This window comes from Crocuta crocuta, unplaced genomic scaffold (assembly GCF_008692635.1).
Source record: "Crocuta crocuta isolate KB4526 unplaced genomic scaffold, BGI_CrCroc_1.0 scaffold322, whole genome shotgun sequence".
Classification (NCBI taxonomy): domain Eukaryota; kingdom Metazoa; phylum Chordata; class Mammalia; order Carnivora; family Hyaenidae; genus Crocuta; species Crocuta crocuta.
In genome coordinates, this window is record NW_027532592.1 from 3772229 (window position 1) to 3790493 (window position 18265).

Below are 18265 nucleotides of genomic sequence, written 5' to 3' on the forward strand. Positions count from 1 at the left end.
GGGAGCGGGCCCGGGAGCCCCTCCGGGCAGACACAGGGACTGGTTCTCCCCAGTGGCTGCAGGAATCGTGTCGTGTCTTTATTTTATAATTTTGATACTCGGTTTCTCATGGGGCTTGGGGGGGCACTAATTTTGATTCCAAAAAAAGTATGGCATTAAAATATTATTTATCTTCATCAGCAGGCTTCCCGGGTGCCCCTCGGGTTTTGTGTGGGCAGGTGCCTCAGTTCCGATGCTCCCCGCAGCCCTGCTCACCCCCCGCCCCCCGACTCCGCCGGAAGGAGGCAAGAGACTCTCCTTCCTGAGGGTCTTAATGATATGAGTGCAGTCAGCTTGTTTAGGTTTTATCGATATTTTTGAGGTGCTAAGTGAGCACAGACTGAAAAGGCAGGATCTCACCATAATGGACGTTGAACTGCAAATAAACCGACAGTAATAAAAGGTAACGGGTTTGAACTTAACATCCAAGACAAAATAAACTGGAGTGTTTCAAAACTTCAAATAAATCGGTGAGAGGCACAGAAGTACACGAAGTTTCAACCAATATTTCAGAACGTTATGAGCTCTGTCTTAGGTCATATGCAATCAAAACAAGGTGCAAACTCCTGATCATCTGTATCTGCCCCGACTCGCGTTCCTGTGTTAACAGCCTCAGGTTCTTAGCGGTTACCTCTTCAGTAAATAAAGGTATAAGGTTAGAACTTATAAATTTACATTAACAAAGCGGAACTCTTAATTTCTTAATATATTCACAGCCCATAATGGATTTTGTTTGGAAAGATTCCCCCATCAAAAAGTTTGAAACCCACTGTCTTAAATAGTTCAACTGCATAATGTTTTAAGTCTCAATTACATTAATTTAAAAGAATAGCATTTGCAGTTAATACTTAATGTCTCTTCAAGAGAAATATTTCCTTGTTCTTTCAGTTCTCAATGAACTATTTATGTGTATGATTTTTTTCTGCATATATATGAATAGGCTTTACCTTATAATCCAAATCCTCAAAACAGTTGAACACCACACAATGTTTGCCTACAGCCTGAGAAACAAAAACAGTATTTTAGTATATTTCTCGACTTCTGACACAAAATACTAACGTTAAAACTTCTAGAGTAATAAAATGTCTTTACTCTTCTGAGAAAACATTGCAATATAAGCATGAATTACCTACCAAATTTAGAAATGCACAAAACTTAGTCGAGTCTGAATGCACACACGCCATTTGTTAAGTTGATGAGTACATGGAACGCTACAGCCATGTTTTTAAAACACACTGACAACTAAGAAAAAAAGCATTCCAATGACATCATTCCAGGGAAGTGAAATGCCCTGTGCATTCATTCATCGGTTACTTCTCTATCTCTGATCTGTCTCTGTCACACACACATCACACACACACACACAAACAGCTATTAGTCACAAAGACGAGGTAAAAGTGTGTGTGTGTGGGGCTCAAGAAAATGGATCACCCTTAAACGAAGGGGGACAAGACCTCCGTTCATGCATCAGCTAGCATAGTAGAATTCCTAACATGAAGCTGACTGGGCTCCCAGAGTGGCCAAGTCCCACCGCACTGTGGACATTTGAAAATTAAAGGATGAATTATATGAATTAATGAGCACGGTGAGGTGCCTGTTAAATGTTAGGAACATCTCAATAGCAGGAACAGTGTATGTTTAGGATACGGTTAAAGTCTGTGTATTTATCCTGGATATAGAAACCGCTTACTTTGGCTAGATCTTTGACACTCTCTGTTTTGCCCGTCCCAGTGGGCCCTGCGGGGCAGCCTCCGAGATTCAGGAGCAGAGCCTCCGTGAGCGTGAGCCAGCACCTGTTGGTCAGGGGCGTAAGGACCAGTCTGGGGGTGCAGCCCAAGTACTCGTAGCCATAGGTGAAGTTGGCATCGCCTTGAGACACGTAGCACAGCTTCTGTTTCTCGCTCCAGTGATACTGCAAATGTCTGAAACGGTATGTTAAATGCTGGTGTTATTTGGGCCAAACTATTTTTAGTGTTTTGCACCTGTAGAAACGTAATAGAGACTAAAAATGGGATGTTGACTAAAAAACAAATGCACATTAAAATACAAATGACAAGAGTTACAGATAACTCAACGACGATGCCAGATAGGAAATAGGAGGACTCAGAACTCTACAAGCTGTGAGCCCTTCTCCTGGCGAGGAAATTGGCCTTGCGCAACGCTGCTGCCTGGGGGGATGCGGGCAGCAGTAGCGGAGGACTCCGACGAGAATCAGCCCTATCTAGTTTATTATGGTTTTCAGCAAAAACGTGGCTGAAGACATTGTGCATTATAACCGGGATCCTTATAAGGGTAACGGAGGGAAATGCTATTCGTTCTTAGTGTCAAAGAACTGTTGTATTTATCTTATGACCGGTCAATTGTGTGATGACTGTAAATCTTCTCTGTGAGAGGCTCTGAGTAAAACTTGTGACCCATCTGTAGCTCTACAGTACGTGTTCGTTTCCACCTGTTTTTATCAAGACATTGACATACATGTCTGTGTTACTGTAAGGTGTACACACAACATAGTGATTTGATACCTGTACATAGTGTGAAAGGATCGCAATAAACTTAGGAAGTGTCCCTCCTTCACACGGTTATGAATTTATGTTTCTTCTGAGGACGTCATGTCTTAGCATCGTTCCAACAAAGTGCTGTGAACCACAGGTGCCAGGCCGTAGGCTCCAGCCCCAGAACTTATTTATCTTATCGCTGGAAGCTTGTACTTTGATCTCCTTCCTGTATCATCCACCCCAGCTCCATCCTTGGCCTCTAGCAACCCCCAATCTCTTCTGTGTTTCTATGAATTCAGTGTTTTGGGGTTTCCCATATAAGTGGGGTCACAGATTATCTGACTTATTTTATTTAGCATAATGCCATCAAGGTCCATCCATGTTGTAGCAAATGGAAGGATTTCCTTCATTTTTTATGGCTGTGTGATGTTCCATTCTATACACGTTCTACATTTCTTTTTAATTTTTTAAATGTTTATTTTTGGGAGAGACAGAGGGCAGGGGAGAGAGACAGAGAGAGAGGCAGAGTGAAAGACATACAGAATCTGAAGCAGGCTCTAAGCTGTCAGCACAGAGCCCGACGCAGGGCTCAAACTCACAGACAATGAGATCATGACCTGATCCCAAGTTGGTCACTTAACCAACTGAGCCAATCAGGTGCCCCTACATTTTCTTTATCCATTCATCATTTAATGAATGTCTTGACTTTTATAAATAATGGTACAATGAACATGGGGTACAGGTATCTTTTTGAGATAGTGATTTCATTTCCTTAGGGAAAATGCCCAGACATGGAATGGCTGGATCACATGGTAGTTAGATTTTTAATTTTCTGAGAGATCACCACCCATTTCCATAGTAGGTACCCCAATCTACATTTCCACCAACAGTGTATGTGTTTTCCCCACTGCCACACCACAATTTGCTACTTCTGGTCTTTCTGGTAATAGGCATTGTGACAGGTGCTGAGGTGGTATCTCATTGTGGTTTTGATGTGCATTTCCCTGGTGCTGAATGGCCTTTCACATACTTGTTGGCCATCTGCATTTCTTCATTAGACTGCATGTCTGTTCAGTTCCTCTGCCCAATTTTTTAGTCAAAAAATTTTGTTCTGCTATTGAGTTGTAGTCCTTTATATATTTTAGATATTAACCTCTTACTAGATAAATGGTTTGCAAATAGTTTCTTTCATTGTGTGGGTTGCCTTTTTAATGTGTTGATGGTTTTCTTTCTTGTGCAGAAGCTTTTGGTTTGACGTAGAGCCATTTGTTTCTTTTTGCTTTTGTTTCCTTTACTTTTGGTGTCAAATCAGAAAATTATAGCCAAGACCAATAACAAGGAATTTACTGCCGTGTGTGTCTTACATTTAAGTCTTGAATCCATTTCAATTGGTTTCTGTGAGTACCATGGGGGTAGGGATCCAATTTCATTCTCTGCATGTAGCTTTCCAGTTTTCCAAACACCATTTATTCAATAGACTGTCTTTTCCCCACTGTCTATTCTTGGCTCTTTTAGTCAGTTCTTCTTTCTCAAGTCTATTTTGGATATTTGAGGTCTTTTGTGGTTTCATACAAATTTAGGATATTTTTTCTATTTCTGTGAAAACTGTCATTGGAATTCTGAGAAGGTTTGCATTGAATCCATAGATCACTTTGCATTAAATCCACAGATACAAGAGTATGGAAATTTTAACAATATTAATTGTTTTCAATCCTTGATCATGGGTTATCTTTCCATTGATTTGTGTCTTCTTCAATTTCCTTCATTAATGTCAGAAGAGTTTTCAGTGTACAGATGTTTCACCTCCTTGGTTAAATGTATTCCTAAGTATTTTATTCCTTGGGTGCATCTGTAAATGGGATTGTTTCCTGATAGTTCGTGTTAAGTGTATAGAAATGCAACTAATTGTCGTACACTGACTCTGCCACCTGCAGCTTAACTAAATTCCTGTATTAGGCCTATCGGTCTTCTGTGGTGTCTTTAGGGTTACCTACATATAACATGTCACCATGTCACCTGCAAATAGACAATTTTACTTCCTTCCTTTCCAATTTGGATGCATTTCACTTCTCTTTCTTGTTTAACTGCTCTGACTAGGACTCCCAGACTGTGCTGAGTAAAATGGGGAGAGTGGCAATCTTGTCTTGGTCCTGATCTTGAAGAAACAGCTTTCAGCTTTTCACTGAGTATGACATTAGCTGTGGGCTCATCACATATGGCTTTTGTGGTGCTGAAGGAAAGGAAAGCTAAATGAAAGTAAAGAGTAATTTGCTATCCTCAGACCCAGCATTTGTTTTACGATTCAAGTACTAAATCGTCATTTAGACAGAACTTTAATTCTCAGAGCTTTACCCCCCATTCCTCCCCTAGAACAGAGGTTCCCAAACTTTCTTGATTTACTGCACCTGTAGTATATCAGTATTTTTTCTTGATTATCATAGATCAAAATAAATTATTTCATAGTTCATTTCATTAGTTTTTAGTTCCAAAGCAACTTAAAAGGTGTTTTTGTCTAAATGACTTGGTAGCTTATTTTAAAAGTATATACAAATAAATTGAAAGGAAATCATTTAAAAATGTTTTAAAAATTAAAAAAAAATTTATTTTTAGAGAGAGAGAGAGAAAGAGGGAGAGAGCACAAGTGGAGGAGGGGGCAGAGAGGGCTAGAGGGAGAGAGAGGGAGAGAGAGATTCTCTCTCCCCACTAAGTGTGGAGCCTGAAGCAGGGCTCAATCCCATGACCCTGGGACCATGGCCTAAGCCAAAAGAGTCAGATGCTTAACCGACTGAGTTACCCAGGTGCCTCAAAAGAAAATCACTTTTATTTCACTTTTAAATAATCACAGTTACTTACTAATGGGATGTGTGTATGTGTTGCACACTGCATAATTTCTCAAACCTTAGAATCAGAGAGTATGCTGCCAATATTGTTTCCTATGCCATGTTAATTTTTGTATAGTACTTGCCTTTTTCTTTTTAAATTGGGGAAACTGTCCAAAACCTAGCCTTACAAGGATAAGAAATCACTGACAGGTTGTAGGGTGCTCTAATGTTACATCTGTCAGCTATTTTGAGCTACTAGTTTGCCTGGTGTCTGACAGGTGTTCTGTATCTGTCTGAGTCGTTCAAAAGTTTAACGTTTTTTGCTCATGGTGTCAAGTCCTCTGTGATGCCTTCGGTCACACTGGCATGTAATTTGGGAACTGGGGCCTAGAATCACAGGTGCTCACAGAATTTACTGGAATCACATCTTTTCCACGTTGCTTATCTACATATGCTCTTCCACCCATCATTCTCACTCTCCAAGAGTTACTAGCAAAGTAACGATGACATACTAAACTCTGGGGTGATGGTTCTTAAAGATGGCCATTTCCTTGGTGATTAAAAATGCATACACTTATACGCTGCAGGAAGATGAACACGTGAGTGTGTGTCAAAGAGGAAGCATTCAGCTAGGACACACTCAAGGGGTGTCAGTCAAACATACCAGCCTGAAAATGCTCCATTTCCCCCAGAGTTTAAAGGAAACTGTCACATCAAAAATGAGGAAATTTATACTAATGTAGGATTTCTTAACAATGAACTTTTCTTGACAATCAAAGACCCTATGCTTTTCCATGAACAGAGGAGACTTTAGAGAAAAATGAGTTCTGAGGTTTGAAACTTCACATTTCTCATTAGGACCCTTATGCTTGTTCTCTTCTCCCCAAGGCCGGTGCCTGTCTTTCTACTCCCGTGTTTGCACACAAAACACCAGGTGCGGGCAGTACGTGATACCAGGATCCTGGTGGGAGGAAGGGGTTCTGAGTTAGAGACCTGACTCGTGCCCCGGAACTGATGGCGCCGGGGGAGTGCGGCCGGAGGCTGTCCCTGCCCACGGAGAACTGCCCTCTGGCTGGAGGTCGAGGGAAAATGCAACCTTAGGAGGAAGGAAGCCAGGCCAGGAAGGGGAGGCAGAAGGAGGCGCGAACACGGAGGAAGGCCAGCGGAAAGGAGGGAGCAGCAGAGGCAGGCGGTATCCAAACCAACACGGATCGCTCAGAACTTCTGCGCATCCTGGAAAAGTCAGCCTCAGGGTGGACAAAACCGGAGGCAGAGACTTACTTTAAGTCCAGGCAGCCCTGGGACAAGGTGCTTAAGGTGGAGTTGTGGTCGTGGCTGCTTACCTGGTCCACTCAAAGTCGTCGGCGCTGAGGACCCCTTTCAGCAGCAGGCCCCCCACGGTGTCCCTGCAGTGGACGTACAGCGTGAGCAGCGCCCCCAGGACGGCTTTGGTGCGCGCGCCCCCCGCACCCAGCGCCACCAGCTCCGTGATCTCCTCCAGGCGACCCATCAGAGTGGCACGGACTTCCTCCAGCGCTTCTCGTGAACGGGGACTCGCAAAGCTTCTGATGCAGTCGCTAGAAAACATGATCTGGCTCTGACAAGGACATCAAGAGGACAAGCAAAGAGTAAACTTTGTAAGTGAGACCGGTGGTGTGCAAGTGTGCGCAGGTTACACACTCGTATGTGTCTGAGTGTTACACATTGAAATTTGGTTACTGCTTGTGGGGGCCCTGAAATATATTAACCATCAATATTTCTACTTTTGAAATCATGTATTCTTATTTATTTCTTTATTTTGAGAGAGAGAGAGAGAGAGAGAGAGAAAGCGTGAGTGGGGAAGGAGCAAAGAGTGAGGGAGACACAGAATCCCAAGCAGGCTCTAAACTGCCAGCACAGAGCCCAATGTGGGGCTTGAACTCATGAACTGTGAGATCATGGCCTGAGCTGAAATTGAAAGCTTAACTGACCGAGCCACCCAGGTGCCCTGAAATCTTGTATTCTTAACCATCATCACTAGAATAATAACCTGGGAACAGTAATAATGGTGGAAAACCCCAACATGAAATTAGTAGTTTCGTCAGTTGAACCCGGAAATATTAGTCTTAGAATATGGCGTCTGCAATCTTCATTTTCAGAAACGGTATAACTTTCGTTACTTGATCCATCTTCAGGCACTCACTCTGCCCATAAATGCCAGAGCTGTTTTAAGACGGCTGCTGGATTAATGTCACATCGGCCTGGAGGTTGGTGGAGGGGATATGTCATGACGCTTGTAGGTTTCTGTCCCATAACTGGATACATCGTGCTTTCGGTCACTAGGACAGTCCTACCGAGGGACAAGTGTGCTGTAGGAGAGGGGGCAGTGAATTCGTTTTGGGATTTAATGAAATGAAGTGAATGAGAAACATGTAAGTAAGGCTATAGAGAGATAAACCCTGGAGTAATTAGCAAAGATAATATGTATGGTGGGGAGCAAGGGGCAGGGGGGATTTTTGCCCAGAGCAAGGTCAGAGGGTAGAGCACAGGACACCTGATGCATCTGTCACTGCTGTTGGCTGACTTTCTTCAAGGACATGGTAGGTCCACAGCAGCGGGTCCACAGGAGGCTGGACACCGAGGCTTGGGAAGAAGGCGGGAATGAGTCTGGGCCAGGCAGCAGGGACCGTTGTCAAGGCCACAGCACTTAACAGAGTCAAAGCCACCGCACTGCTGTGTTTGAGGCATTTATTCAAGATTCCCAGCTTCAGGAGAGAGTGTCCCATGGGCCGAGACCCCTCCCTGGCCTGCGGCAGTGTAGACAGAGGAGGATTTGGTTCTGGCGAGGTGGACTGGGAGCCAGATCTTCATTTACTTATTTAGATGGATGGAAGGCAACTCTCAATTGCTATGGCTTGGATAAACCCACACTGGAATTCTCTCGGTGGCCAGAACGTGTGGACGTCTCATCCCCGGCCACCCACAGGTGTCTGCTGGGAGGAGGCTTCCAGTCATGTCACACATGCAGGAGAAAGGGAGGCTGTCAACTGTACGGGGAAGAGGAGATCAGCAGTAGGCGAGCTGACAGGAAATGTGGCAAAGTCTGCTCAATGGTTCAAGTTCAAGCCTATGATGAAGTTATCTCTGGAAACAATAGAGCCTGCTTCCTACTGTTCACATTTTTGGAGGAGCAGAGATCTGGGGAAGATCTTTTCCTTGCAGAACAGATTCAATCTTTCAATTGCCTGGTAAACCACAGAAACGTCTAGATGGATTCATTTTAATTTCACTGCCTTTGTAGACAACAGTATAAACAAGTATTTGATCAATATTCAGTCAAGGGGACAACAAACGGGACCAGGGGCATTTGATATTGTAATTTGGGTCCATAATCCCAGGTTATCTTAACAGAGACTTGGCAGTTGTGCTGGGACAAGGCAGGGGGAAAAGAGATGATGTTGGGATTTTTTTCATTTTATTATTATTTTAAAACGTAATTTATTGTCAAGTTGGCTAACATACAGTGTTGGTTTTAGGAGCAGATTCCCGTGTTTCATTGCTTACATACAACACCCAGTGCTCATCCTAACAAGTGCCCTCCTCCATGCCCGTCACCCATTTCCCCCTCACCCTCACCCCCATCCACTCTCTGTTCTCAGTATTCAAGAGTCTCTCATGGTTTGCCTCCCTCCCTCTCTGTAACTTTGTTTTCCCCTTCCCCTCCCCCATGATCCTCTGTTAAGCTCCTCCTAATCCTCCTATACGTGCAAACATATGATATTTGTCCTTCTCTGCCTGACTTATTTCACTCAGCATAGCACCCTCAAGGTCCATCCATGTTGCTACACATGGCCAGATTTCATTCTTTCTCATTGCCGTGTAGTATTCCATGGTATAGATAAACCACATCTTCTTGATCCCTTCGTCCGTTGATGGACACTTAGGCTGTTTCCATGTTTTGGCTATTGTTGAGAGTGCTGCTATGAACACTGGGGTCCATGTGCCCCTATGCGTCAGCACTCCTGTATCCCTTGGGTAAATTCCCAGCAGTGCTATTGCTGGGTCATAGGGAACTTCTATTGTTAATTTTTGAGGAACCTCCATACTGTTTTCCAGAGGGGCTGCACCAGTTTACATTCCCACCAACAGTGCAGGCGGGTGCCCGTGTCTCCACATCCTCACCATGTTGTTTTTTAATTTAACAGAGGATTTAATAAAGTCAAGCATGTCTTAAAAACACCCGAGAGTGGTGACCCCTGGTGACGAGGCTTGTGCCTTCACCACTGCAGGACAATGGGGTCTCCAAGGCTCCCATGGACCCTCCTCGCCGACCGACAAAGCGGGCTCTGCAGGCCTCTCTCATTTTAAAATGACGACGACGCACTTTTTCTACAGAAAAGTCCATCAAATTCCCTCTCTCCTCCCTTAGCTTCCAGGACCCCCCAGGCCACGCAATTCCATCCCCGCACGGAGCCCCTCCTTCGCCTGCTTGTCACACGTGGGGTCCCCTGGGGTCTTTCCTCGTCCTTTTCTTCTGCAGGTCCTGTGTGCTCCCGGCGTCAGGAGGTGCCCCACTGGCTCTGCTCACAAGAGCCGGGCGCTTTGGCTTTCTTGGTGCCACACATGCCTAGTGCATCTCCTCTTTCTCCTCTGAGGCCCAGAAAAGCACTAATTAGCAGAATAATGGCTCGCTGCAAAGATATCCAGGTGCTAATCCCTAGGTGACTGGGGCACCTTCCGTAATTATTAAATCAAGACCTTGAGATGGAGAGATCATTCTGGATTATCTGAGGGGGCCCCATAGGACCATATGCACCCTTAAAATTAGAGAACTTTTTCTGCCTGTGAACAGAGGGAGGTTAGGCTAAGAAGAGCGGCCAGAGAGATACAAACACCCACTGGCTCTGAAAACGAAGGAAGGGGCCACAATCCGGGGACTGCCAGTGGTCTCTAGAAGCTGGAGGAGATAAGGAAAGAGACTCTCCCCCAGAGCCTCCAGGAAGAAGTGCAGCCCTGCTGATGGCTTGGTNAAGTTATCTCTGGAAACAATAGAGCCTGCTTCCTACTGTTCACATTTTTGGAGGAGCAGAGATCTGGGGAAGATCTTTTCCTTGCAGAACAGATTCAATCTTTCAATTGCCTGGTAAACCACAGAAACGTCTAGATGGATTCATTTTAATTTCACTGCCTTTGTAGACAACAGTATAAACAAGTATTTGATCAATATTCAGTCAAGGGGACAACAAACGGGACCAGGGGCATTTGATATTGTAATTTGGGTCCATAATCCCAGGTTATCTTAACAGAGACTTGGCAGTTGTGCTGGGACAAGGCAGGGGGAAAAGAGATGATGTTGGGATTTTTTTCATTTTATTATTATTTTAAAACGTAATTTATTGTCAAGTTGGCTAACATACAGTGTTGGTTTTAGGAGCAGATTCCCGTGTTTCATTGCTTACATACAACACCCAGTGCTCATCCTAACAAGTGCCCTCCTCCATGCCCGTCACCCATTTCCCCCTCACCCTCACCCCCATCCACTCTCTGTTCTCAGTATTCAAGAGTCTCTCATGGTTTGCCTCCCTCCCTCTCTGTAACTTTGTTTTCCCCTTCCCCTCCCCCATGATCCTCTGTTAAGCTCCTCCTAATCCTCCTATACGTGCAAACATATGATATTTGTCCTTCTCTGCCTGACTTATTTCACTCAGCATAGCACCCTCAAGGTCCATCCATGTTGCTACACATGGCCAGATTTCATTCTTTCTCATTGCCGTGTAGTATTCCATGGTATAGATAAACCACATCTTCTTGATCCCTTCGTCCGTTGATGGACACTTAGGCTGTTTCCATGTTTTGGCTATTGTTGAGAGTGCTGCTATGAACACTGGGGTACATGTGCCCCTATGCGTCAGCACTCCTGTATCCCTTGGGTAAATTCCCAGCAGTGCTATTGCTGGGTCATAGGGAACTTCTATTGTTAATTTTTGAGGAACCTCCATACTGTTTTCCAGAGGGGCTGCACCAGTTTACATTCCCACCAACAGTGCAGGCGGGTGCCCGTGTCTCCACATCCTCACCATGTTGTTTTTTAATTTAACAGAGGATTTAATAAAGTCAAGCATGTCTTAAAAACACCCGAGAGTGGTGACCCCTGGTGACGAGGCTTGTGCCTTCACCACTGCAGGACAATGGGGTCTCCAAGGCTCCCATGGACCCTCCTCGCCGACCGACAAAGCGGGCTCTGCAGGCCTCTCTCATTTTAAAATGACGACGACGCACTTTTTCTACAGAAAAGTCCATCAAATTCCCTCTCTCCTCCCTTAGCTTCCAGGACCCCCCAGGCCACGCAATTCCATCCCCGCACGGAGCCCCTCCTTCGCCTGCTTGTCACACGTGGGGTCCCCTGGGGTCTTTCCTCGTCCTTTTCTTCTGCAGGTCCCGCGTGCTCCCGGCGTCAGGAGGTGCCCCACTGGCTCTGCTCACAAGAGCCGGGCGCTTTGGCTTTCTTGGTGCCACACATGCCTAGTGCATCTCCTCTTTCTCCTCTGAGGCCCAGAAAAGCACTAATTAGCAGAATAATGGCTCGCTGCAAAGATATCCAGGTGCTAATCCCTAGGTGACTGGGGCACCTTCCGTAATTATTAAATCAAGACCTTGAGATGGAGAGATCATTCTGGATTATCTGAGGGGGCCCCATAGGACCATATGCACCCTTAAAATTAGAGAACTTTTTCTGCCTGTGAACAGAGGGAGGTTAGGCTAAGAAGAGCGGCCAGAGAGATACAAACACCCACTGGCTCTGAAAACGAAGGAAGGGGCCACAATCCGGGGACTGCCAGTGGTCTCTAGAAGCTGGAGGAGATAAGGAAAGAGACTCTCCCCCAGAGCCTCCAGGAAGAAGTGCAGCCCTGCTGATGGCTTGGTGTTAGCCAGGGCGACCAGGGAGGCCTGGAGCCCGCAGTGCTGTGACTTAACAAGCATGTGTAAGTCTGTAGTAAGTCTCTAATGGCCACAGGAGAGAATAAACAGCACAACAGAGTGACATCCCTAAGGAAAGAAAATGTGATTTATCTTCAACATTTTCTTATGAAATCATTTAAACCATGAAAAGGTAGAATTATAAAACAAATACCCATAGAGCCACCACCTATGTTCTAACTAATTTTTCTATTTACTTTCTCACACATACGTCCACCCATCTGTCCATCCATCCATCTTATTTTCTGATGAGTTTCCAAGTGAGTGGCAACAAGTTAGAATCCTCAGGATGGCTGGTCCCTAAACCTCGGCTTTCCCGACAGTCCGGCCACGTGCTCACTTACCACCGTGAGGGCCACTTGCCCCGGGTGAGACACCACCCACATGGAGAAAGGCTGGGAGCTCCAGTCTTCGACCCCTTGACTTATAAATCTATAAACAAAATAATTTATTTCCATTATTACATGTAATCATGTGGTCCTTTAATGCTGAAGCAGGACAAGATCACGGGGAGACTTTCCTTCAGGACCCAAGATTTTTTAACTCTAGTTTAGGAGTGTGTTTGGGACCAAATGCTAGAGCTAAGAGAGCCTTAATTCATGCATGGTGCATATTCCCTAAATTTCTCTTTACTATCACCCGTACTTGTCCAGTGAGTTTTGGGGGTGGTAAAGCTAGAAGGGGGAGATGATGCGTATTCAGGCTTGAATTTCTCATACTATCCATGACAAAGTCAGCATTTAAAATAATTTGTACAGGGAGCCTGGGTGGCTCAGTTGGTTAAGTGTCCAATTTCAGCTCAGGTCGTGACCTTGCGATTCCTGAATTCAAGCCCCGCATCAGGCTCTGTGCTGACAGTTCAGAGAGCCTGGAGCCTGTTTCAGATTCTGTGTCTCCCTCTCTCTCTGCCCCTCCCTTGCTCACTCTCTCTCCTCTCTCAAAAATAAAACGTTTTAAAAAATAATAATTTGCACAAGATGGAGTACTGGGCTGAAACCACCAAATGGATTTTAGCAGAAAAGCCTTCCATTTAGCTTTAAAAATGAATCATGATGGAGAAAATAGGATTTATTGAAAAATATGCAGAAATTTTTATTTAAGACGAAGTTCACGTGTCCCAACACTATTATCTTCATATTGTTATGGTGGGTTTTTTTTCACTCACAAGTTTTAAGTTTCTATATAGTCAAATTGATGAATCTTCACATTTTCTCACCGATACCAGGTTTTAGAAATTCTCAACACTAAATTTGTTTTCTTCTAATACTTTATTTACCAATTTTTATTTAGAATTTACTATTAATTTTTTTTAATTTTTAAAAAATGTTTATTTTGTGACAGAGAGAGAACCTACTGTGAGATCATGGCCTGAGCTGACACCAAGAGCCAGATGCTCAACCAACTGAGCCCTCCAGGTAGCCCTAGAATTTATCTGATTTTTTAATTGAATATTGATTCTAAATTTTGCTGTAATTGCAAATGGTGTCTGTTTTTATTATTTTCTTCCGTATCACTGCCACTGAGAATAATGACTTTTTATATATTTCAAAAAAATGTCAGTGATGAATGTATCTTTATTCAATTAAACTGGCCTTTTATATCATTTAGTGCGTTTGTTTTCTTTTTCTTTGCTGTTCCATCAACTGCCATTACTGCTTTTATTCATAACACTTTGGAGCACGGCTGCAGCTCTTGTAGTGGATCAAGATTTTTGACTTAATAATCCTGTTTTTACCCTGAACTACATTCCTTCAAATGACAGATGGGATACGGATATTATATGTAATAGATATATTGCATATTTTATACATACACATGCACACACACATACACACAAACACCCTGACATGTGCATGGCCACACATGCACACACGCACACACATACATGCATACAAACATATACATGTATATCACACACGCACACATGCACACACACACACCACTGGACGACAACAAAGTGTGCTCTGGGGCATTGACACTTTGGAAAGTCTCTCCCAGGTGGGTTTCGATTACAGAAAGAAGAGCAGAGAAACCGAAAAACCACCACCAAGTCTGACAAATACAAGAGAGAGCTGAGCTGGGGAGGATCGTCAGGAAGAGCCATCGATCTATCGATCTATCAGGAGACAGCTTCCTAAACAGAGAGCTGTGGCCTCTGCCTCTGTCCCCACCGACTGCCCTGTGCTGACTGCTGGGGTGAACGCTGGAGGGAGCAGCAGAGCAGAGCCGGAAATCACAGCTCACAGCCTGAAACTCGACCTAGAAAGATAGGGAGGGAGGAAGAGGGGAGGAGGGGAAACGAGGGAGTGGACCCTGGCACTTTCCCTGAGAGGAGGACGGATCTGAAGCGGGGCTGGAACTCGGGGACCAGCGAGGTGATGCAGGAAGCATGCAGGCTGCAGGAGAGGCAGAGAGAACCTGCACCCGCTGAGAGACGAGCCACACGGATGGGGCCCTGGGGGTCCATCTGCGGCGGGCGGCCCGCTGCCATCACACACTGGGTTTGGCTCACAGGGCAGGGGCTTGCCGGTCTGCAGGCGGATAGCAGGCCCGGGGGCGCGGTGCGGACGGGGCCCACGTGGCCACACGCAGCCCTGTTCTGATGCTGGCGCACAGCCAAGGCCCTGGGGCCAGCTGCGTCTCACGGCCGGGAGGCCACGGGCGATCCTCAGCCAGAGGGGAGTGTGACTTGGCACCGAACGTTACCTGGCAAGACAGGATGGGCTGCCAAGTCCCACAACACTCAGTAAAATAAAAATGACTTCTCCACAGGGGAGAGAGGGCCTCCCCATTGGGCTGACTTGCAGAAGGTCATGTGTTGAAACAAAACTGATGCTTCTCCCCAAACCCGAAAGGAAAGGGCTGACCCTGGCCACCTGGTGCACCACCCTGTGCCGCTGTCTCTGACTCCTGGCCCAGGTGTCAGCAAGCCCCCCTCCCCCACCCCAGAGTCCACCTGAGACCACACACAGCAGGCCAGCAGACATTCCAGCTCCGTCCTCCCCGCTGGTGCTCCCGGGGTCCCCGTGGTGTTTCTCCATTACCCCATCCACTCAGCTCTGTCTCACCAGCACATCGTTTTGGTGATATTTTGGGGAGCTGGCATTCAACACATTGGATCTGAACTTAAAAATTAATTCCACTCAGATCAGCATGCAAGTAAGAGGGCAAAATAAAAATATTCGCCACTCACAGATGCTTTCTGAAAAAAATACTTGGAAATATACAGCAGAATTAAACTAAACTCTGAATATGAGACCTATGAGGCATTACGGAGTGACCAGGCACACTGGGGACAAATCGGCCATTTTTGCCACAGGCTTTGATCGCAAAAACATTTTAAGAGTATAGGAAATGTTTTGGACTTTGGCACGGCTGTCCCGAAAGAGATGAAGAAAGTCAATATAACAACGATAACTGACCCCCCCCACCCCAAACCAAGAGCCCAGTCAGAGAAGACATACAACAGGGTTGGGGGGAGGAGCACACACGAAGGATCCTCGGGGAGTTTATGGAAGGGACTCTATGCAGACGTGTGGCAAGGTTCAGGGAGGTGATGGGGATGGTGAAGCACCTATTTATTAAAAATAGTGCTGGGGAGCCCGGGTGGCTCCATTGGTTAAGAGCCCAGATCTTGATTAGCGCTCAGGCCACGATCACATGGCGTGTGAGTTCGAGTCCCACTCGGTCTGTGATGACACCGCAGACCTGCCTGGGATTCTCTCTCTCCTTCTCTTTGCCCCTCCCCAGCTCGCACGTGCGCACTCTCTCTCTCTCAAAATAAGTAAATAAACTTCAAATTAAAAAAATGCTGGAAATATGAAAAGGATAAAAAGCCATAGAAAAGGAGGAAATGTTTAATATAGTTTTCTAGAAAATAAAGTAAGTAGACCAAAGAATGAACTGGAAAACCAAGGAAAATTCAACATAAGGAAATCTGTTATTGTAATTCATGATAACCTCAAGTCAGAGGTGAAAGAGCATTTGGGTTTTTTGACAGTTTCATTAAAAAAAAGCCCTCTGATCTAAATAAACATTCTTTAATCATTAAAAACTCTGCAAACAAGGAACAGAACAAAACTCTTTACTTTGACAAGGGATACATTCCAGCAATCTAAGCATCATTACAAATGGGGACATATCAGCAATGTTCCCAGTAAAAGGAACGGGAGAAGGATGCTCACTGTCATCTGTCATCCTAAACAACATGAAGAGGAAGTGACATTTTTAAAAGGATCATAAGAAGACATTATTAGCAAATGAAAAGACTCTCTAACCAGAAAACTCAAATGCAACAAGTGAAAATCTTTTGTCTCTCAAATTCCCAGATGCCTTTTGGGGGGTCCTTGCCCACAGGAGATCCTGGCCTCACACGTGAAAGGACGTCTGTCTGGCTCTTACCACATCACCCTGGGGAAGAGCCAGAGCCAGAGCCAGCCACCGTGGCTTTTTATGTAAGTAAATAATATTCTGCTCTGCTCTAGAAGCCTGTGTGGTCATTTAGGATCATGGTAATAAATACAGATATTACAACTTCAAGACTAACAAGCAGCCTTTCTTTTTTTTTTTTTTAAGTTTATTTTTATTTAATTTGAGACAGAGATAGAGAGTGAGCTCGGAGGAGCAGAGGGAGGCAGAGAGTGAGAGAGAGAGAGAATCCCAAGCAGGCTCCACACTGTCAGCACAGAGCCCAATGCGGGGCTCGAACTCATGAACTCTGAGATCATGACCTGAGCTGAAATCAAGAGTCGGACACTCAACTGATTGTGCCACCAGGGCCCCCCCCAAGACCAGTAAGTAGCTTTCCTAGAAGCAACCATAAATAATTAGGAATGTACAAGACTGTTCTAGTCAAATTAGTTTTGAAAGTCCACACTCTGAGGCTCTTCCTCCACGAACAGTAGCATCGACAGACTGAAGGGTCAGGAGGAGAAAACAGCGTGAGGAGGGAGAAGCAGGGTGAGCTATAGCCAGAGCCCGGTGGCCACTGGGTCTTTTGGAAGCAGGTGGCGATGCCCCGGGGGTTCGGGCTCGGCCAATTTGCAGATACTCATGAGTCTCAAAGCACCCAAAACCTGCCCAAGTGTGGTCCATGATCACGTGCTCAAATGGACAGTCACGCTGTAAAATTGATTATTTTCCATTCAGCCATGCACCCATCATGCTCTATCAAAGCCCATTTCACAAAAGACTAGACTCCATACATTTCTGCCGAGACTTCCCACTTAGGTTAGCAGATAATTAACCGAGTTAAAGTACATGCCATGTGATCTTGGGATTTGAAAATCGTACTCACTTTTTCAGCACGTCAAACATGCTCTTCTCCACATTCACCAGCCACTGCTCCACCGCGCTCCTCACTCGGATTTTCCTACAGTTTTTTCAAAAATAATTTGCAAAGAATTCTTTTTATTCACGTCCCTTTCCTTCGATAAGGCTGCAGGCTAAGTTTTCTACAGTTATAACATCCACAGGCCAAAACACTTTAACTCTGTAATTTTGTTTTTTTCTAGATCATAATTTGGAAACCCACACAAAACACACCACCTAACTTGAGGGACTCCTGACGTCAAAACCAGGGGTTTACAGAGTTAAGAGTTCCCAGTAAAATACGAACTGATAAAGTAGATAAATTATGTTACAAAGCGTGTCTTGACTCCTCGGTGGCTCTAGGGGCGGGTTAGGGATTCTGGGGATGGAAACACTCGGGCACCACATTTTTTAATCAGTTCACATCCAGAGCCGCAGGCCGAAGGCTGGCAGCAAACTGGACCCGTGTGGCAGCAGGAGCGTCTGCAGGACCCAGCGAATGTGGGGACGTTCACGACGGGGCCCGGGCTCGGGGAGGAAGCAGGGGAGTGGCATTTACAACACCAAGCCAACTGCAAATCTCCTTCCTAACTAAGTTCCTATAACAAAACCTCGTGCTGGCGTTCAGGGTGATGGCAATGA

General features: G+C 45.2%; 1 protein-coding gene across 1 annotated transcript in view; it reads right to left on the reverse strand.

The window, feature by feature from the left end:
* Window positions 1-18265, reverse strand: part of DNAH14 (dynein axonemal heavy chain 14) — a 293744-nt gene that overhangs the window by 176800 nt on the left and 98679 nt on the right. The window contains exons 25-29 of the mRNA XM_077779923.1: window positions 17610-17684; window positions 12658-12745; window positions 6700-6953; window positions 1730-1961; window positions 987-1040 (exon numbers count right to left, since the gene is read on the reverse strand). Of these exons, the coding sequence (XP_077636049.1) occupies window positions 987-1040; window positions 1730-1961; window positions 6700-6953; window positions 12658-12745; window positions 17610-17684 (703 nt within the window). The remainder of the gene's footprint in view (window positions 1-986; window positions 1041-1729; window positions 1962-6699; window positions 6954-12657; window positions 12746-17609; window positions 17685-18265) is intronic.